A 22,724-nucleotide genomic window follows, 5' to 3' on the forward strand; every position below is an offset into this window, starting at 1 on the left:
GCCCACCCAAAAAATCAATTCTGGCTACGCCACTGCTTTGATCTGCTTTTGAACCTTGGAACCATGGGAAGGCAGTATTTGACAAGTCGTGCAAACCTTATGACCATTAGATAAATGACTAGAGAAGTTGCCCAGACTTTTAGGCACTCTCTCATATCCTACATTAAGAGTGAGGGACTGCAGGCCATTTTATGATGGCAGACGTTTTACCTTTACTTGCTATTATAATCCTTTCCACTTAATTTTAGCTTTAAAACTTGTGCTAAAATCTCTTTAGCATGTACACGCAAACATTTTCAGCATGTATACTAAAATAGCACTTCTCAGGTAATGTTAAAAATGTAATCCATGGTTGCTAAAATGTAGCATCCGTAGTACATGTAATTAGCATACATGCTAATTATAGGGTCTATACATTATATCTGTCCAAGTGCTACATACATACATAGTTTGTATTTGCTACAGAAATAGTGCCTATGCCCTAAACTGAGCATGCTTGGTTTTCTTCTCCTCATAGCTCTGGCTCCTTGCTTCAAACCTGTATAAAGTTAGCCAGGGAGAAATGGGAGAGCAACTGGACTCCAGGAGAGGAGAGTAAAGGAGAACACAGAGTTCCAGGTACGGAGAAACTAGGCATCTCTGCAGTTCGTGTTGTGGCTTGTATTCCTTTTGTGTATGACCTTTCCTATCTTGGTCCACTGTTCCAAGTGTGGGAGAAAGTGTACTAGCCTGTATTTTTGTTGTCTTCAGCCTTCTGTTTCAGTAAAGGTTTTTTTCAAGAACAGAGTGACAGGATACGGTTGGGAGAGAATGGCACGTGGGAAGGGGAGAACAACTGTGCATGGCTGTGGAAAGAACAGGGAAAGTGATAATATGGAGAGGGATGGATGGTGCCAGGAGGAGAGGGGAGGCCACTGGAAGGAAGTCCTTTATGATATAGGTCAGTAGTATTCACTGGTGGTCTTCAAAGGCCACACATGGGTTGGGTTTTCAGGATATCCTTAGGGGCGGATTTTAAAAGGAGCGCGAATAGGCCTACTTTTGTTTGCGCTCCAGGCGCAAACAAAAGTACGCTGGATTTTAGTAGATACGCGCGGAGCCGCGCGTATCTGCTAAAAACCTGGATCGGCGCGCGCAAGGCTATGGATTTTGTATAGCCGGCGCGCGCCGAGCCACGCAGCCTACCCCCGTTCCCTCCAAGGCCGCTCCGAGGAGGGAATCCTCTAACGCCCTCCCCTCACCTTCCCCTCCCTTCCTCTACCTAACCCACCCGCCCGGCCCTGTCTACACCCCCCCCTTACCTTTGTTGGGGGATTTACGCCTCCCAGAGGGAGGCGTAAATCCCCGCGCGCCAGCGGGCCTCCTGTGCGCCGGGCCGCGACCTGGGGGCGGGTACGGAGGGCGCGGCCTCGCCCCCGGACCACCCCGGGCCGTAGCCACGCCCCCGTACCCGCCCCCAAAATGCTGCCGACACGCCCCGAAAACGCCGCGACGACCGTGACCGCCCCCCCGACACGCCCCCGACACGCCCCCCTCGGAGAACCCCGGGACTTACGCGAGTCCCGGGGCTCTGCGCGCGCCGGTAGGCCTATGTAAAATAGGCTTCCCGGCGCGCAGGGCCCTGCTCGCCTAAATCCGCCCGGTTTTGGGCAGATTTAGGCGAGCAGGGCTCTTAAAATCCGCCCCTTAATGAATATGCATGAAGTAGGTTTGCATGCACCGTACCTTGTGTATGCAAATCTATCTCATAAATATTCGTTAGAGGCATCCCGAAAACCTGACCCGTTTGCAGCCCCAAAGGACCAGAAGTGAGTACCACTGTGTATGTAACTCCTACTCTGGGAGTATGGATCTCCAAGGAATGGGTGTTAACATAGAACATAAATATACAGTTTGTTAAATTATACTCCAATAGAAATGTAACAGTGGATTCTTTTACCTTTAAGGGGAAAACCAGTTTTGGAGTCTTCTGGTCCAATGTAGTCTGCCCAGGTTCCAAATAGGCCAACACAGAACCTGAAATACCGAAAATGGGCCCCTGCACACCACCTTATAGTATAATACTAGTAATACATTTCTCACAGCAAACCACTTTTACTGAGTAACACTGAACCAGGGGTACAATACAGAATTAGTAAGAGTAAATAAATACATAGTACAGTATTAAAACAAGATTAACAGTGAACAGAGTATGCACAGAGGATGTTAAAGAAATCAAAGCCAAATATCTAATTCAAGTTTCTACAGCAACATGAAGGAGACTTGTAAAAAGTTGAAGCTTAAGTCCATGGAGCACGGAGTAGAAAACTGGAAGTATGCAAAACTGTGGAGGTAGAGGTGAAGTGCTTATATCAGATGAAAATGAGTTTATGTAAGAATGCAAAAAAAAAAAAAAGTTTACAGAAGAATAATCCCTAAACTATCTAAATGCAAGGACCACCTGACAGCTTTTTAAATTGGCCCACAAGTACAGATCCGAGACCAAACAAGAGAAGAAGCAGAGGCTGCTGGCCCATACAGAGCAGAAAGATTCAGGCAGGGTGGTTGTACTACCAAGAGACCTCTCAAAGTCAGAGTAAGTGTTTCTTACTTCTGACAAACACACAGAACGCCCCTGACAGTGCTGAAGTGAGCTGCTGTGCTCAGTTCTGAAGGCCATACATAGGGACCTTTATTTTCAGATTTGATTTTATTTTTCTCAAGAATTTATCAGTGTGACAAGAAGAACAAAAAGAAAAGAAAATTAGTGGAAACATTTCTGGTTTAATATCAGAATTAATTTTGGTGGATAGAAGCTAGAATGGTAAAAGTGTATGTGTGTGTGTGTGTGTGTATGTAATCAGATTAGGATCCTTGAATAAAATTTTGTGTAAAGGGATACATAATTTTCAAAATCTTTGTCAGGGCTAGATTAAAATTGTAATTCTCCCAGTATCTTTCCCCTTCCTTTTCTCTTTCCCATCCCCCTCTACTTCTCTCTTCTTCTTTCCCTCTCTTGCTTTCTTTCCTTCCCCTCCTCCAGTGTCCCCCTCACCCCTTACCCAGTTTTTACCTTTTTTTCTTCTGACCAGCATCTTCCGTTTTTCCACCCTCCCAGTGTCTTCGTTTTCCCCCTCCTCCTAGCAGGATTCTTTCTTTTTCGTTCATTCTTTCCTTCTTTAAATTTAGCTCACGTCTTTTCATTGATAGCTCAAGGCGAGTTATATCACGTGACGGAGGCATAAGTCGAAAACCGGCTGGTCGGTGCCATTTTTATAGTGATGACACAGGGTCTGGAGCCTAGGGGACGCTCTGGGATTGAATGGTGCGGCAGCGCAGGAGTTGAGGGAGGGCTAGGACGGGGAAGGGGGATCAGAGGCCTGGGCAGAGGACATTTTTGAAAAAAGGGGCAAGGTTGAGGAGGGAGAGGAGGGCCTGTATCACAACTATTTCATCTTTTTAAAAATGTCCTCCTCTGGGGCTGCCTCAGTGGGAGGTGGGAAGAGGAGGGGGTTCTCACCACACTTTGGAGGAGGGTTCCTTCGGGCTGCTTGTACCCCTTAACGCACTGCCCTGGGAGCTTAAGGATGCGTGTAAGCGCCACTATGCTCAACTCCAGAAACGCAGCTAACTTTCCTGAAAATAATGCGGCATGTGATTTTTTTTTTTCTTTTTCAGGCAAACCGTATTTTCTATTTACATTAAATTATCTAATAGTTGGCTGCTTGCATTATTGGGTAAAAAACACTGCACATTATTACTACATTAAGGTGTTTACTGCACAATAAATGCCTAATACAGCTTAGTTAATGACCCTTAAGTTTATACTTGAGGCACTGAGGATGAAGTGACTTGCTCAACCCAGTTTCACAACCCACGTTCTCAACCCATGCTCTAACCACTAGGCTGCTACTCTTCTTCTATATGCCCCATTCCTCAGCTGCAGCTCCAATGGCAGTTCTGACTTTTGTCCCCAATAGAAACCTGAATGTGTCTGCTGGTCACATACTTTTATTGCAACATATATAGTCCAGGCACAGTTTCTATCCATGCCCAACTGTCAGTCTTCTGGGGGAGGAGATACTGGAAAACATCATAGGCCTACAGCTGTATTTTTAAACTAGAGGGAAACATTTTTTAAACTGATTTTCACAAGGAGTTTCAAGATGGCGACCTTGTAGCATGCATCTCTCTCAGTCTTTGCTCCTAATGTTTTTGTTTTTGGGTTTTTTTTTATCTTGGAATGAATACCTATTAAGATAGCAAGGAAAAAGAGAGGTTTTCCCATGGCTTACCTGTTGTCCTGGTTAAAGTGACGACTTCGGGGACCTATTGACTCTTTTTTTTTTGTGGTGACTACATTGATGGCTGCTGGAAGTTAGTAGCTGGGAGTTCAGGGAATGGAGGCGCACCCCCCCTGCCTCCCTTGGCTTGGCTGCTTCTTTGAGCCCAGCAAAAAGAACGCCCCCTACCTCTTCTGTATGTGGAGCTCAATTGATATACATTGTGCTATATTTATTTCCTTCTTTTCTTATATTGTTTTTCTTAAAATTTTTGTTGCATGTCACAGTGTATTACCTATATTTTCACGTAAAGTTATCGTGAAGCTTTAAATTAAAACTGCATAAATAAATTTAGAAAAAAAACCCAACTGATTTTCACTTTTGCAAATTCCCTCCTTCCTGTTCTCTCTCTCTATCTCTCTCTTTGCCCTTCCCCCCAACAAGGCCTCATTCATTGTACGTTTTGCATTTGTTAAAAAGAAATGCACATTCCCAGTTCTAGAACCCTGTTTTTATGTTGGGACATTCCCATTTCTTCTTTTTTAACTTTTTAAACTTTTTTTTTTTTTTTTACTTTAACTTTGTATTTGTTTTGATACAGAAGGGGTTATGATCTGATCCACATTTTGATCCTGGTCTGCTTTTTCATTCCTTATACCGTTTCGAAATATTATTGAAGACTATATAATCGATTTGGTTTTTAATGGTGCCATCTGATGATATCCATGCATGTGTAACCCTCTCTTTTGTTCAAACCATGTCTTAGTTATAAAATGCTGGCTTTTGTGTGTAATCATGCTTTTTATAAAACTTGCCCGCATCATGTCAGACTGCTAGAGCAAAATGTGTTGGTAACCAGTTGGCAAGTTGTTTTTTCACTCTTCTGTCAATCCAGTGCACAGAAGACTTTACAGTACCATTTTGCATAGCAGCAGTTGGATTTGAGTTTTGCCAGTCTGAAACAATAGATGCTGCCAAAGAATTTTGCTAGGAATAAAAGTCCCATTCTTGGCAGTTTTCCATAGCCTGTTCAGCATGTTTTATCGACTTCCAGTGGATCCTCTTGAATCCCCAGAGCCCTTTTCTTCCACAGACACATGAAGATAAACGATGAAGCCACAGCACATTGCCAAAGCAGCTGCCCCAGTTTTGTGTTATCTCTAACTTTGTAAAGAGACTATAAGGGCCTGAATGACTAAGGCTTTTCTCCCATTCTGTGTGGGAAACAGTGAGTCAGGCTTAAGTTAACCCATTATGTTCCAGTGTCCTATTTAGAGGACAGCCTATTAAAATGATTGGGACATAATGGGTTAATTTTTCCATGCAGTTTTTTTTTCTAAAACTTTGGGATTTTAAACCCAGTTTTGATGTTGGAGAATTGTTCTCTCCTTTATCCTTTTGGAGTGCATCCCAATGTAAAGGAAAGAAATGCAAACAACTTTGAGTCAGTGTAGATGTGTGCAAATGTTATGGCTCACACTTTTTTTTTTTTTTGCCTTTGATTTGCATTTTTTTTTTTTTTTGGGCTTGTGGTGAGCTGACTCAGTGAAATGCTTCTTTAATCTTTTTGCAGAAGTCTGCATGCTTCGGTATTCATCTTACCACCTTCAGGCTTGTGTTGTGCAGCAGCTGTGTCCATCCAAAAAGCTGCTTTTTTTTTTACAGGGTGGGTGGGGTTAGCTTGCCAGCCCTACAGTAGTTACTTAGTCTAAAAATATGAAAGGGTTGGTTAGGAGTCCCCACTCTATTGAAACTGTGGAAAATACTGTTTGTCGCTGGGATTTCTGTTTCTAATGAGTTTGATTTTTTTTTTTGGGTGGAGCTATGACTCAAGATGGCTATATTTAAAACAGTCTACCCTCCCAGGTACATTGTTCTGTTTCATGGTGTCATGCTCCCTTATGAGAGAAAAGGTATATAGCATATTTTAGAGCTATGCACCTAGCCAGAACATTTCAGCTTAAATAAGCTTGAGCTAGTGAAGTCAAGGATTCCCAGAAGATGGATGACATCCCAAAATGCATTCAAATGGCTTGTGTTCTTGAAGGGAAAAAAAAGTCATGATAAAAACATAAGGCCTTTGACTTTATTCTTTGAGTATTAGCTTGTAATGGGATAGAATCCTACTTTTATACAACTAGATAGGCATCCCTGTGCACAGAGAAAATGGATTGGAAAGGTCAGAATGTGTTTCAGTACCTGGTGTCATCAGATAATTAGATGTCATCAGACAGTTCTGTATCTAATGACAAATGCTAGAAACAGAGAAACACATCGTGAGCTTGATATTCCATTCTTAGGGACCTTTATTTTCTGTTTTTATTGTTTTTTTTATTTTTCCTGGGAATTTATCAGGGTTTATTATGACAAGAACAAAAACAGGAAAATATCAGTTGAAAAAAATGACTCATTATTTTTCCAGGTAAATATCAGAGTTTACTTTGCTGGACAGAAGCCAGGACAATAAAACAATATTAAGCATATTCTCCCACTCACCCACTTAGGAGCATCTTTATCCCCATCCTCTGCCTAGCATGTCCCTCTTTCGCCACTCCTCCTTACAATGGTAGCTCCAGGATTTTCTTCTCTCTGGCAGCATGCTTACTGAGCTCCTGTGCTCTGCAGCACTGCACTTCTGCTTTTGTACAGGGCCAGGGAGCCTGCCGGGAAGTGCTTCTGGTGGACAGGGCTTGCTTGAAATGCATTCATGGCACCAGACAGCAGGCACTTTGGCTGCTTGGTGGGTCAGGAAATGGGACTTGAAACATGGCTTGGGTGGCGCTGGATGATGAGCACTTTCACTAGTGCATGATGTGACTTGAAATACAGCATGCACTTCATCCCACAATGGCTTCCAGCAGAGACTGCAGCTGCAACTCTAGAACTGCTTTTTAAACAGACTAAAAAGTAGGGTGAATCAGTTTAAACTAATTGTCACCTTTGGAAAAATCTGGGAATTTATGGGTGAAAATTGGTTTAAGCTGAAAACAAAGGACCCTCTGCATTGTAAATAGTGGCAGAGTATCTATGCAGAAAAAAGGTCTTTAATTGGTAGACTAGTCCGATGTGAGCTGAATCAGCTCCATGCAAATAACTGCAGGTCTCATTACTTTATACAGAGCTTTGTGTTCCCCCAAGAGGTCCAAAAAATACCATACAATACCTTTGAAAGCAGCTTTGCTCTATTGGACAAGGATAGTGATTGAAGGTCCGGCAGCTGGGATTCAATGCCAAGAAGTGCAGGGTTGGGCTTTTGGGGTACAGTAATTAAAAGGAACTGTATGCAATGGAGGGTGAAAAATTGAGGTGCACGGTCCAGGAGAGAGACCTCAGGGTGATAGTGTCTGATCAGGGGCGAATTGCAGGAAAATACTGGCCTGGGGGATTTTTTTCAAAACTGTCCCATGGGGTATCTGACACCTTCATGCACTTTCCCTGCTGCACTTGTATCAACAGCTTTCAAAAGCACACTGATTCAACCCTGGAACCCAGTAGAATTGAGCCAAAATATCTCTAAAATAAACTTAATCTTTCCTAAACAACTAAGAAGTTGAACACATTTTAGAGACCATGGGCGAGCAGAGTTGCAGCCCCCAATCCATCCATGCATATTGGTTGGGCCCCCTACATATCTGCTTATATCTCTTATAGAGATATATTCTGGATTCCTAGTCTGGCTCTTGAACCAGTTACAAGTAGTGACACTGCCAGCCAGTGTCAGACACACACACATGCTCAGTTACAAACAGATTTTTTAGATTGCAGAAACTTTATTGGCACGTACACACTAACAACCACAAAGACACATACACTCTTTTTTTCAGACACACCCATACACTGAAAGTGTGTGTGTGTCTGTGTCAGAGACAAAGGTACCCACACACACACTCTCTCTCACAGACAAAAGTGTATGGGTCTGTGTGTGTCACTGTCTCTGACACAGACACACAAACACCATCTCTGACGTGCTACTGTTGTACTGCTGCTTATGTGCTCACCCAGTGAATGCCCCCAGTCCAGCACTGCTGCATCATGGTGTAAAGTTCTTGCTTGGTGCCAGCCCTTCCCCATTCTGCAGCAGCCCCCTCCCTTTCACAATCTCATTCTCTAAGAAACTCACTGATTCCAGGGCCAGCTGCTTCTCTCAGAGCTCAGTGCAGTCACCTCAGACAGTGCATAGGCACTTTCTCCTGGCTTATCCCCTTCCGAACTGTGCCTGTAGCTTGCCTCCACATCTCTGCAACCTTCCCACCACTCTAGTGCATTCCCACTGACTGCAGGCTATACAGTCTGCTGCTTTTATGGTTCCCCATGCTCTGCCTACTGACTACAGGGGACAAGAAGTGACCCCCTGCTGTTCCCTCGGCTTATAAAAACAGAAAATTAAGCCCTGGCCGAGACTGGGGAGAGCCACTAACCCACAGCTCCAGATGGAATCCTGATTTCTCTTGTGGAGCCAATGCAGCCAGAGCTGGTGCGAGGGGATTAGGTGCTATAAGGTGAACCTCACAGCCTTGCACACACTCCTGCTCCCACCTTTCCCACAAATAAATTAAAATATGCATTTATAGTAACAGATTTTACATGAAAAAGAATATTCAGTGATCTAAGGTAAAAATATCACTTAAAACATGTATATTATTTACATGCACTACTGTGGTACCAACCGGAAAACTCTGCAAAAAAAGACACCTGCAGTCATATGGTATTGAGACTATTATAAAGCATGTTGGCTCTCAGAAAGCATTAGGTAAACTTAATTACAATATAGTAAACATCCCATAGAAAAAGTGCACTAACTACCAGCACTCAAACAGTAACAACCCTATCTATGAAAAGGCAACATTTCAAATTTTGCACCAGGCCCTAAAATACCAATACACCTGATATTAGGAAAACAGAACAAGCCAAGTTGAAACTTCATGTTAGCAAAATACCTCATCTCAATCATACATGCAGAACACAGACAGACCCTCACCAAATATAGAATAAAGAGACAAAGTATGACTAGAAACATGCAGACAAAAACTGAATTGTAAACTGTAACAAGACACTCTCTGAATGTAGTGCAACAATGTAAAAACAGAAACATCACCATTCCTCATTAAACATCAAACAATAAAATAAAGATATATGAACCATCAATCATAATAGTAAAACCATAATCATAAAAAGAATAAATATTCAAAACATCTGATGAAAAGAATACCCAATAATTATGTTTTTAATTATTCCCAAATACTCTTAAAAGCAGAATATAAGCCAAAGAAATAAAATATTTAAAAACAGAAGACATCAAATAACACCCAGTTATTAAAATTAATAAGGATAGGAAAAAAAATCCCCTGCTCTCCATACCTGGAAACGTTTGATTTCAAGTCACCCTGAGATTGTCATGGATTAGTTTGGGGAGAGAGTGGTACAACTTTCTCACATACCCATATTCTCCAACACATACTTGCTTACTCAAACATCCTCACACACATGTTCTCTCACATATGCTCTCTCTTGGGCTAGTGCTACGCCTTTCACACATACATGCACATTCTGTCTTAATTCTGTTTACTCGTATACATATACTCACTCTTTCTCCAAGGAACATCAGCCTTCTTTCTTCAGCTGTGTGGCTCCACTGACACAACAGCCTCCTTGCCATACAGCTCGCGAATGCAAAAGCATCTTTTGGCCATGCAGCCCTTTAGGTGCAACCAGGGGTGGCTCAAGGCAATCTGCTGCCTGAGGCGAGGGAAGAGACAGTGCTTCCCCCACCCCGAGGCATGGTGCGGTGTAGGTCAAATCACTGAGATAGCAAGGAGGTGGTGTCCCCCTTGGAGTCTGGTCCTCTTGATGATTTTAAATAGTGGGGAAGTGCATAGGCAGGGATGAGAGTTCCCAGAGGTGTGTCAGATAACAGTATCAGGGATATTTCTAAGAAGCTGGCAATCCTGACACACTTCTTAAGCCTATCATCTATATCCCACCATTCCCCAGCATTTGCACACTGGGGAAGTGGGAGATGGTTGAATGGTGAGGGTCTATGCATGGCTTACTCTCATATGGCCAATGCAAGGGTTTTAGGTGCTTGGTGAACCTTACGGCCTTGCTCTGCCCCACCCCAAGCTCTCACCACACACAATTAAAAACTATGCATAACAACAACAGATTTTACATGAAAATATCACTTATGACAACATGGCACTGCTGTGATGCCAGTGAGGAGACGCTGCAAAAAAGACACCTGGAGCACATATGGTATTAGGTCTATTGTAAAAATGTGTTTGGCTTGGGCTTAGTCCTCCAGAAAGCCATGAATAAACTGAAATACAATTATAATATAGTAATCCTCCCTTACCAAAATTGCACTAACATCCAGCACTCAAAAAGTGAGAACCCTACCCATGAAAATGCAAAAATTCAAATATTACACCAGGTTCTAGAAAACCAATACATCCCTTATTAAGAAAACAGAACAAAACAGGTTGTTATAGATCCCTAAATAGAAATTATAAATAGCAGAATACAACACTTCCATCACACATTAAAACACAGACATTTACCAAATACAGAATAAAATGACCATAAAGTACAAATAGAAATATGCAGACAAAACTGAATTGGAAATTGCAAAAAGCCAGACTCTGGGGTAGATTTTATAAATTTACGCGAGCGTGTACTTTTGTTCGCGCACGAGGCACGAACAAAAGTACGCTGGATTTTATAAGATACGCGTGTAGCCACGCGTATCTTATAAAATCCGGGGTCAGCGCGCGCAAGGGGGTGCACATTTGTGCAACCTGCGCGCGCTGCCTGTTCCCTCCGAGGCCGCTCCGAAATCGGAGTGGCCTGGGACTTAGGCGTGTCCCGGGGCTTGCGCGCACCGCCGAGCCTATGCAAAATAGGCTCGGCGCGCGCAGGGGGCCGGATTTTAAAAGGGTCACGCGCGTACCTTATGCGCGTGACCCTTTTAAAATCCGGCCCCAGGCCTCTTCTTTCTTCCTGCCTGCAGGATGTAGGATCCCCACAGGCACGTCAAAATCCAGCGCCGGCCCGGAATCGCCACAGGTATGTCTACCTGCTGCTGCTGTCGTCTTCTTGCCCGTGGGGCCTGGGATCAGCGCGGGCACGTTATAAATCAGTGCCGCTGCCACTATCTTCTTTCTGCTCGTTGGGGCTGTGATCCCCATGGGCACATCATAATTCCAACTGTCGCCAGTGTCTTCTTTCCCACGGGGCCTGGGACCCCTGCGGGCACGACATAAATCCATTCCGCTGTTGCCATCTTGCAGGAGCGGGATCCGTGTATTGCATCGGCCTGTGACAGGGGGGTCTCTTTGCTTCAGTCGCGCTGCTGAAGAAAAGAGGTTGCTGTCAGCTGGGTCACATGGCTGAAAAGAAGAGGCCCTTGTCAGCTGGCCCATGAGGTTAAAAAGAAAAAGAGAAGGCTGGGCAGCCCAAATGAGAGCAGCCTCTTCTCTTCAGCCGTGCGGCCCGGCCAACAGGGGCCTCCTTCTTTTCCGCGGCCCTGCTGACAGAGGTCTCCTTATCTTCCATGGCCCAGCCCACAGCGTCGTCGTCTTTTCCTCCGCATGGCCTGGCACAAGTTAGCCCCGCAGCCACGTGAATGGCCTGACTGGCCCACCCGGGCATGCCCGAAGCCCCAGTAGGCCAATCCGCCCTTTTGTCTGATGAACTAAATGTAGCGAAGCAATGTAACAAGGTGGTGGCTAAAGCCAGAGGGATGCTGGGCTGCATAGAGAGGAATAACCAGCAGGAAAAAGGAGGTGATAATGCCCCATGTACGGGTCTCTTTGGTGAGGTCTCACCTGGAGTACTGTTCAGTTCTGGAGACCGTATCTGGAAAAGGATTATGATTTATTTGTTTATTTGTTTGTTTGTTTGTTTGTTTTTATATACCGAAGTATTAGTGTTGGCCTTCACTCCGGTTTACATTTGAACAGAGTTATACATAAAAATCAGAACATTATACATAAAAATCATGAGATGGTTGTAGTAACAGTGAACATGAGAATCAGAGGACGGCTGTAACAAGAGTTAACAATCCTAACAGAATAGGATGATAGGATGGAAGAGGTCCAGAGAAAAGCAACCAAAATGGTGTGGGGTCTGCATCGAAAGACTTATGAGAGGAAACTGAGGTACCTAAATATGGGCCGAATTTTCAAAGCTCTACGCGCGTAAATCTGGTTACTTGCACCGGGCCTATTTTATAAAGGCCCGGCGATGCGCGTAAAGCCTCGGGACGCATCTAAGTCCCAGGGCTTTAAAAAAGGGGCGGGGTCAGAGGCTCCCGGCACAGCGGACATTTGCCGCTGTGCTGGGGGATCACCTGCCGGCAGGCTGCTCACACATATACCTTGCGCCTGCCTGGAGGCAGGTGCAGAAGGTAAAATAAAAGTCGGGGGTTTAGGATAGGGCTGGGGGGGATAGGTTAGGGGAAGGGGTGGGAAGGTTAGGATAGGGGGAAGGGAACAAGTGAAGACCGCAGGCGTCGGCGCGCGCAGGGTGCACAGTTGTGCACCCCTCGCGCATGCCGACCCCCGATTTTATAACATGCGCCTTTTTGAAAATCTACCCCTATGTATACCATGGAGGAGAGGAGACAGAGGGGGAGATATGTTAGAGACTTTCAAATAGCTGAAAGAAATCGATGGTCAAAAAAAATAAAATCTTTTCCGATGGAAGGGAAGTTGTAGAACTAGAGGTCATGATATGAAACTCCAAGGGGGTAGACTCGGGAACAATGCCAGGGAAATATTTCTTCATGGAAGGGGTGTGATGTATGTATGGAATGCCTTCCCAGAGGAGGCGGTGAAGACAAGAAAGATAATGGAATTCAAAAGGGCATGGGAGAAACACAGAGGATCTTCTAATGGCTGGAGGTTGGAAATGAAGAAATGGGGCAATATCTGTTAACTGTAACGTTTCTGCATGGGCGTAACCTGCATGGAACAGCAGTTACTATCCATAACAACTTACTGCTGCTGAAGACTAGATGGACCACTTGGGTCTTTTCCTGCCTTCATTTACTGTATTACTATATAATTGCTGAATGCCTTGGATCTTCTAAGTAAGGCCCTGAGGATCCCAGCTTGCAAAAAGTCTTCCCTAACATAAGAGCCTTCTTTCAAGATGGTCTGCAGCACTGTTGTGCTTCTTTTCTATTTTATTTTATTATCTAGCCTTCTCTGGCTCCCCACATGCTACTGTTTTTGTGTTTTGTGTAAGTTGCCCAGCGTTTACAGCTTCCTGATATTTTGGGCATAGAAAATATTTCTTTCTGGGACTAAAGTGATATCACTGGTTACATTGACATCTGCTGTCAGTATTTGCAAAAATATATTTTTCTAATTTTTCAGTTGGCAGGTAGAGCAAGAAAAGTAAATGTCCTTTTTTCAGTGAGATTTTTATTTCATGCCTCAGGAGATATTTGTGTGTAATGTTTTGTTTTTTTTAATGTTCCTTCTCCCATGCCAATCCCACCAATATGAATCTAAGCAAATTGCAGCACTACTATGCTACTGGTCTTTATCAGAGTCCCATACAAGCATCACACGTATGTACATGGATGGGGCAAATTTTGTTAACCCATGGCAATACAGCTGACTAGTTTGTAGAGGAAAATCCTTTTATTTAGCCTGCTAGATCATTTTCAAAATTGCTCTGTAATTGGGGATGGAATGCGAACAACTAAAAACTGGCCTTTATTAAAAAGAATTAAAAATAAAAAAAAAAATATATATATCACGGAGTGTTTGCCAATAGTAAAGAGACACGTATATTTTATCCTTAAAAAAAAATAAATGTCCACCTGTTTTTTCTTCTTTTCAAGTTTTCTCCTAGAAGAATCTGGGTGTTTGCTGAAGAGAAGTAAGGGAGCAGTAGATGAGCAGGAGCCACTGAGGCGAGGTGTTGGATCTGAGGAAACTGAAGGCTCTGCTGGGACATAGCCGTGCAAGTGGTGCAGCAATGAATGGGGATCAGCAGCATGATACAGGTACTGACCTGAGCTTGGGTGGCCGGGAGGCTGGGGAAGGGCGGCTTCTGCTATACCTAGTGAATGTGGAGGAAAGTCTGGACGTGAGAAATTTCAGCTGCATTAGGGTGGATGGAGTAACAAAGGGAAGTACAGTAATAAGGCTGATGTTGCTAGGGATTCCTTTCCGTCTCAGCTGGAAGAGGTCAGGCATTAAGCTTAAAAAGGTCAGGAATATTTTGGCTAGGGTGTATAGGATATTTTGGTTCAAGCCAAAGAGGAGGAAAATAAAAACGTACTTGGATAAGGAGTGATAGGCTACAAGTGGCTGTGCCTCCACAGATGGCTGCTGGGTTATATCTTTGTAATGTGCGCAAGAATAAATGGATGAGGGAGTTGGTCTTTTCCTGCTGCCATGTATTATCTTACTAAAAACATTTTTTTTTTTAATCCAAGTAGGACTATTCAATCAAACCTTCAAAATGAAGGAGTTCTCATAGTATTCAGCCATGCAGCATCTTTTGTTAAGTGTACCAAAGAAAGATGCAGAAAACAGCAGCACTAGGCCCAGCGACTAGAAGCAAGGAGAAGAGAGATCCCGGTTTAGAAGCACCTTGTTTGATGAGAATGGTGTTAATTCAGGATACTTTTGTTGGGTTTAATAAGGGGGTGGACAGGGTATATGCAGTGGTAACAGCAACCGGAGGGGATAGCGTGTGAAACTTGGTTAAGATTCTTGCAGAAGATACGAGTTGTCATCCTGTCCTCTGGTGCTTTTACCGTGCAGTATCTGAATTTGTAACGAGTGATTTTTTTTTCATCTGATCAGTTGAGGAGAACTAAATTGTAGGTCGCAGTGCAGCCTTGTGCTGGCCCCCAAAGATCTGCTCTGTGAACTATGGGGGCAGCTATACTAATAATCCTAGCGCTCCCCTCTGCCCCCCCCCCCCCCTTCCCCGGCCCCACCCAACTACAGCTCAATAGCTTTTGCAGTCTTAATCCTTCATCAAATAATGTTACATTTTAGCAAATCAGCTCCTCCACTGCCTCAGCCCTGAACATGGACCCTCTTCTCTCAGCTGCAGGTTCCTAATTTAGGCAGTCAAAATAATAATAAGACCTAAAAAAAAAAAAAATGTAAAGATAAAAAAGCAATTTTGAGAAATCATATTCATCCAGTCTTTAAATTTGTTTTTAGTTTGGAAGGAGATGGTTTAACATAACATTTTTAAAGTAAAATAATTTCCAAATGAAGGTTAGATTTTGTCTGTTTCATCGTACTCATAATCATGGTGACAGTGTCAACCTGTTTAAGAGATGAATGGGTTGTATCCGCCAGGTCTGGATTTAGGAATAGACAACAGCTGAAGGTGCCAAATACCTAGGCCATAGAGGAGCCTGCTCCTGCTTGCTTTAGGGCTGTGCATAGGTGCCACTGTGCTGTCTGATCTCTAGGGCATACTCCTCCCTGCTCTCAGCCATAATTTTAAATTCAGCCCTGCTGTCTGCACATGGTGCCATATTGTATATCATAGACTGATATGTGGGCACTGGGAGTTGTTACCAACTTTGAAAACAATTTCAGCAGCAGCTAGCGTGGAATGCAGCTTGTAGCTTAATGAGCTTAATGAGGCATTATGACATCCACCATTTTATTTGCCATTCCCTTCCTAATAATTCCTACATTCTGTTTGCTTTTTTGACTGCCACTGCACACTGAGCTGACGATTTCAATGTATTATCCACTAGGACATCTAGATCTCTTTCCTGGGTGGTAGCTCCTAAGATGGAACCTAACTTCGTGTAACTACAGCAAGTGTTATTTTTCCCTATATGCATCACCTCACACTTGTCCACATTAAATTTCATCTGACATTTGGAAGTCCAGTCTTCCAGTATCATAAGGTCCTCCTGCAATTTATCACACTCCGCTTGAGATTTAACTATTCCGCATAATTTTGTGTCATCCACAAATTTGATCACCTCACTCGTCATACCCCTTTCCAGATCATTTATAAGTATATTAAAAAGCACTGGGTCAAGTACAGATCCCTGAGGCGCTCCACTGTTTACCTTTTTCCACTATGAAAACTGACCATTTAATCCTACTCTCTGTTTCCTGTCTTTTATTTAACCAGTTTGCAATCCACAAAAGGACATCACCTCCTATCCCATGACTTTTTAGTTTTCTTAGAAGCCTTTCATGAGGGACTTTGTTGAACGCTTTCTGAAAATCCACTGCATCAGGATCAGCAACCCAGGAGAGAGGCATGCAGCAGGAACACTAGAGCAGGACTGTAGAGCTGAATGTAATGCCAGATGAGCAGAGATTCAAGACTGCTGTACCTGTAGACTTGCTGGTTCAATACAGGGCATGCCCTGTATTGAACCAGTGGGACTTTCTAAGTGTGTGTCTAACTATCTGCTAACTGGAGGACAAATGTTCCTTGGTCTTTCCCTGCCTCTGTGGCTCCTCTGCAGCTTCCCAGCCTCTGCCTTCTAAGGTTGCTGGTTCAAGCCCCATCAATCCTGACATGCTGAAACAACAATGACATTGGTTATTGGACCCCTTTGTAGGGGCTATGGTTGGGCAGGTTGGTTCTCAGAATATAATAAGATGAATTAAAACATGGATGCCATTTCTGTCACTGGGCCCCAACCATCTGTATCTGTCCACATTTCTTAAATTATGTGTGAAGAGGAGGAATCATCACTTCAGGGAGCTTCAGCCCTTTTTTGGTTTGTTTTACTCGAGGAATGACTAAATCATAACATGTGATTCTGCACAGTGCTGCACATTTATTTATTTATTTTATTTATTTATTGTTTTTGTTATACCGAGTTTCATGATAGGCATCACATCAACCCGGTTTACAAATTACAAGGAGTGTAAAGCATAACGTAACGTAAAAAACAATATTTTCAATAAGAACCTTGAACTTTAAATACAGTGAATCAGAAAAAGGGAGAGGGAAAGTTACAAAAAACAAGGAAAATAAACTTGGGAGGAAGGGGAGAAATTGAACAGCACAATATTTACATTTCAGCCTATTGATACATTAGAATAGCAAGTGAAAAAATAAGACTATGAAACGGTACATAGGTAATTAAATGAATAAATATGACACAGTTGTGAATGGTAATAGTATGATAAATATTCAGCAGGAATTAGTGAGGGAGGGTTTGAGGTTGGTTGATTCGTGTTGGTTGATTCTATAGTGTCATTCGACACATGTCGAATGGCACTATAGAAATAATCAGTTGCAGCAGCACTGGTCCTCTGGATCCTATGAAGTAAAATTGCGGACACGAATCATTGCTGTGGTGCATTTTCCTATTTATAGCAGCCCATAAAACGAATATCTGCATAATCTCACTACAATGTAGCAATGAAAATAAAATCTAGTAAAATGATAATACTGCTTCTATTACAACTATTGATCATTTATAAAGCACTACCAGACATATGCAGCACTATACAGATACACATAAGAGACAGTCCCTGCTTCATGAAGTTTACAGTCAAATTAAGACACACATACATGACAAAAAGAGTCAATAGGAAGTATATTGATTGTAGAGGTTAGGAGTTAAAAAGCCTCAAAAAGATGAGTTTTTAGTCTGGATTTGAATGTGGCTAGAGAAGGAAGCATGATGCAAGGACTCAGGAAATCTATTCCAGGCAAGGTGTAAAGGACGGAGTCAAGAACTGGCAGTGGAGGAGAAGGGCACACCTAAGAGCAACTTGCCTGAGGAATGGAATTCACAAAGAAGAGGTAGGGAGAGAAAAGTGAAGATATGTAATGAGCTGCAGAGTGAATGCTTGTGTAGGCCAGTAAGAGAAGTTTCATCTGTATGCGGACAGGGAGCCAGTGTAGCTCCGTTTATCTTATACAAGCCCTAGCAACACTGCCTTGGGAGAGTCTGAACTCATCAGATCATAAAAGTGAAGTAGGGTTGGATCCAAGTTGTACCTGGATAGGAGACAACTAGGGAAGATTGAGTATTGTGGGATGCAGATAGCAATGTCAGAGAACTGCAGTATCCTGTTAAGAATGTCACAGTGGTCATGATGGGTTTATGACAGACAATATGCTTAACTACTACCACCACTGTATACAGACATTTGACATTCAGAATACAGTACGTTCCTCTTTTAAATGGTAACTTTTAAACGTGCACATACGAGCGTATTCGTTAGCCTGCACCCAGAGACGCGTCCATTTTATAACATATATAAACTCAGACCTCTCCTACACACCCAAGATTTCCGTACAGTTATCCAGGCCACTATCACATCCAAACTAGACTACTGCAATGCCTTACTCATAGGGCTCCCCTACTCTACCATTAAACCCCTACAAATGTTACAACATGCGACAGCGAGACTCATTGCAAACTCCCATAAATATGATCACATTACTCCTATCCTCAGAGACCTACACTGGCTCCCCATAGCCTCACGCATTATCTACAAAACCCTCACCATAATTCACAAAGCAATTCACACCCACAACTCCAACTGGTTAGATTTCCCTTTCACAACTCCCAAGTCCAGCCGACCTACCAGAACGGCCAAAACAGGCACCCTACTTGTGCCCTCCCTTAAAACAGCCCACCTCTCCTCCACACGCGGCCGTTTGCTCTCGATCGCAGGTCCAACCCATTGGAACACACTACCGCCGGACCTATGCCTCGAACCATGCATGAACAACTTCAGAAAGAAATTGAAAACATGGTTGTTCAAGCAAGCTTACCCAGAATAAAAGGCTATCACTCCGTTTCCAAAGTAGACCACTTTGCGTCTACTCATTTTTCCTCACATTGAGGAACTATGTTTTGTTATACTCTCTCTCCTCACCTTGAGGAAACACGTTTTGTTATTCTGTCTTTTCTCAGCTACCTTTTTACCCCCTTTTCCCAGTTTTGACTTCCCTGTTAAAATGTAATTTCTAAGCTTAACCCGTTCTACTGTAAACCGGCATGATGTCCACAACTAATGCCGGTATATAAAAATGCTTAAATAAATAAATAAATAAATAAATAAATAAATATGCACATATAGGCGCACATGATATAAAATAGCCTGGATGCATGTACGTGTGTGCTCAATTTTAAATGGATGCATGCGTGTGCGTGCAAATCCCACATCTATGGTGTAAGTGAAGACATTTTACAAAGGATGCGCACCAATGCCATTCACCATTTTCCCAGTTCGTTCCCAGTTCACCTAGTTTAGGAATAGTAGTAATACTAGCAGTATATATCCCTAGTTTAGGAATAGGACTTGCAAACCCCCTAATTTAATAGTCTCCCTTCCCCTCTGTTAGCCTTGACCCTTGAAACCTCGCTGACCTGCCAAAATGTTTTTGTTTTAAAAGTAAATCCAAAAACTAATAGCACTATGTAATACTTTGAGGGATGATACTATGAGAATATACAAACAAAAAATCACATTTCCTCTTAACAATCAGTTTTGGTTTTTTTTAATTCCAAAGCCTTCAAAAATTAAGATCTTAATGATAATTTAAAAAAAAGATTTTTATTATTTCTGATAAAAACTTTTTATTATTCATAAGATCTTAATGATGTTAATTATTGTTATGTTTTAATATTGATGTAATTCTTATATGACTATTATTTGGTTTGATTGTAGCCCCTGAGGCAGCGGCTGTCTAGCTGCGAAACTCGGCCTGAGTCGGGCAAATTAAGAACACGTCTCTATTTTAATAAACATTGGAAAAAGATCGAGGCATCTATTTTTCTTTGTTTTCCTGATGGCTATCATAGATCGCCTACCTCTTTGTTTTCTTGGACCTCAGAAAGCTGTACAGGGTACTTTTTATTTAGTAGTCAGTGTATTGTCAGTGTTTTCTGTGCTCCCTTATTATGGGGTTTTGAAACAAATTTGTATTTTTCTACTAAGTATAGTTATTCCTAGAGGTACATCCTATAAAATTACCTATCTCTTAGGACCCTGCTTTCAAAGGAGGTTAGCTGTTGGCACTAAGGGACCTAATTCAGTAATGAGTCAATTTTCATGGGTGCCTAACTTTGGTAGTTAGGGACCTAAATTGGCTCCTTTGACCAGGCCTGAGTCCTTAAATTTAAGATCCTAAAAAGTGAGCATCTAGGAGGGAGCATTTAAGATGAAGAAAAAAAGTTAGGCGCTTGGCACTGGTTTTCATTTTTAGACACATAACTTAAGCACCTAAATCTAGTCAAATGAATTGCAGCCCTAAATTTAGGTTCCCAAATTTAGGTGAATTTTCAGTTGAAAATGTAGGGCTCCTCAGTTTGACTGAAAATCTCCCTAAATTTAAGCACCTAGAGGCTGATATATTCAGCACCATTTGACCAGCTAAATTCAGACTTAGCTGAACAAATGGTGGGATTTGAAAATCCTGCCACATTGACCAGTCCAAGATAGATGGATAACATATTTATTATGTAGCTAAAAAGTTATCCAGCTATCTCAGGAGCGGGGCAGAGCTGGTTATCTGGCTAAGCTGTTGTGGATATGGACCCTTAGGCCAAGGGGGAGTTGGCACCACCTGCAGGGAGGAGCCCAGCAGGTCCCAACTGTCGACAGGTGGAGCTGGCAGAGGCAGAGGCCCAACTCGAGCTTCGCAAGTACCAGCCCACATTCCACTTAGGTTGAGCCCTCAGGTACCGGGGCCAGCTGGTCTTGGGTGCAGGCCTCTGTGGAGGTAAAGATCCATCCAGATAAAGTTGTTGTAGGCCACCATGGAGAGGGAAGCGGCGTCAAGGCAAGCAGTGGTCAGGGCAAGCAGCAGTCAACAGGGTCAAGGTCAGACTGTGGTCAGAGGCAGTGTTCTTGCAGAGTTGTGGTTTGGACAGTGGTCTGGGCAGACAGCATTTGGTCAGAAGCAGAAGCAGGCAGTGGTCAGGGGCAGGTGGAAGGCAAGCAGCGTCGAGGTCCAATCCGAGGTCAAGCCAGAAATTCAATCCAAATCAATGCCAGAAGTCCGATCCAAGATCAAGCCAGAAGTCCACTCCGAAGAGACGAGGAACAAGGAGGGGGAAAGAGAACAAGGGACCACCAGGCAAGACAAGATGCTGAAGACAGACAAAAGAAAGGCAGACCACAAGGACACAAATTCAGGAGATGACCAGGCTGGCAAGGGACCACGGGAACACAGGAACAACACACAGCAGAAACCAGGAAACAGAAACGCAGGCAAAGCACTTCTCCAGGAAGAGTCTACCTGTTGCCAAGGCAAGGAAGAGCTTCCAAGGTGGCCTCTTATAGGCTTCTGCCAGTGATGTCATCTTAATGTGCCTTTGGTGTTTTCCCACCATGGGCACTTTAAGTGGGACAGTGTCGGTGCACACGCATGCCCCTAGTAGGGTCCTGAGGCTGGAGCAGCATTGGCAGCAGCAAGGTTGGTGCAGGTGCTTGCCCCGCGACAAGATTAAGTTGGCCTAGCAGCGGGGGAGGGGAAGGGAGAGCACCAGGGAAGGTAGGCTGAATGTGGCGATGTGCCACACAGCCCCAGGGAGGTCTCCCTCTGTGACGAAGGAGGTTATCCAGGTACCAGGGCTGGGGGTAAGAGCGGCGGTCCGCAGTACAGGCCCGCAGACTGCCAATGTTACACAGGTAGAGAGTCCATCAAGTTAGATTGAGAGAACATTGCAGAAATCTCATCTTTGGGCGAGTTTCCTCACTCCGAAGGTCATCAAATCTTCACAAGAGAGCACTGTTCTGTTCATACGTGTCACTTTGAATGTCAAGGTGGCCCCTAACCCCTACACTACCTAAACCTCACCTCGAGTGACTAGGTAGACCTCATATAGAGGTATAAATACGTACCTAGTATGAGGGCATTATGGCTAGGCGCTCTCTCTCGCTCTCACTCACTCTCTCTCTCTCTCTCCCCCCCCCCCGATAGCTAGGATGGTCCCCCAAGTGGTTGTACATAGGAAATACAAAAATTCTGGCACTTCTCACAAAGTGCAAAAAAGTTATCGCAATTTGTGCTAATACCTATGCGAAGCGCTAAGAAAGCGCACTTTGCGATAACTGCCTATTATCATAAAACATGCCCCTTTTCCTATCACATGCAATATTTAGTGCATTTTGTTAAATCCAGGCCTAAGTTAGCTAATAAGCTTATCCAGCTAACTTTCCCAGCTGGCCAGTGTGTGAATATAAAATCTAATTCAATATGATTTATTTACTGAACAAATATAAAGCTCCTATCTATACACATTAAAAACTATCTATCATACTCATCATCTTCCATTCACACACATTAAAAAATAGAGCAAGTCAAAATTATAAACATATTCCTCCAAATCATTATATAACATTTCCCATATCATATAATCCAATACATGTGCAAAATGTGTAAATTGTTATATATATTATCAACTATTCTAATTTGCACTATTATCACTCCTTTCAAATATACTCCTAAATTTCCTTGTCGTCCATCACGTTCTCA

General features: G+C 43.2%; 1 protein-coding gene across 7 annotated transcripts in view; it reads left to right on the forward strand.

Annotated features, from left to right (window-relative positions):
• Nucleotides 1-22,724, forward strand: part of SFMBT1 (Scm like with four mbt domains 1) — a 270,863-nt gene that overhangs the window by 130,440 nt on the left and 117,699 nt on the right. For 4 of the 7 annotated variants that reach the window (XM_029599420.1, XM_029599421.1, XM_029599422.1 and 1 more), the window contains one exon: nt 14,113-14,277. In XM_029599420.1, coding sequence (XP_029455280.1) covers nt 14,250-14,277 — 28 coding nt within the window. In that variant the 5' untranslated portion in view covers nt 14,113-14,249. Of the gene's footprint in view, nt 1-517; nt 619-14,112; nt 14,278-22,724 lie in introns of all 7 variants that reach the window. The other 3 variants (XM_029599417.1, XM_029599418.1, XM_029599419.1) reach the window with 1 other exon arrangement.

Source organism: Rhinatrema bivittatum, chromosome 4, assembly GCF_901001135.1.
Source record: "Rhinatrema bivittatum chromosome 4, aRhiBiv1.1, whole genome shotgun sequence".
NCBI classification, from domain to species: Eukaryota; Metazoa; Chordata; class Amphibia; order Gymnophiona; family Rhinatrematidae; genus Rhinatrema; species Rhinatrema bivittatum.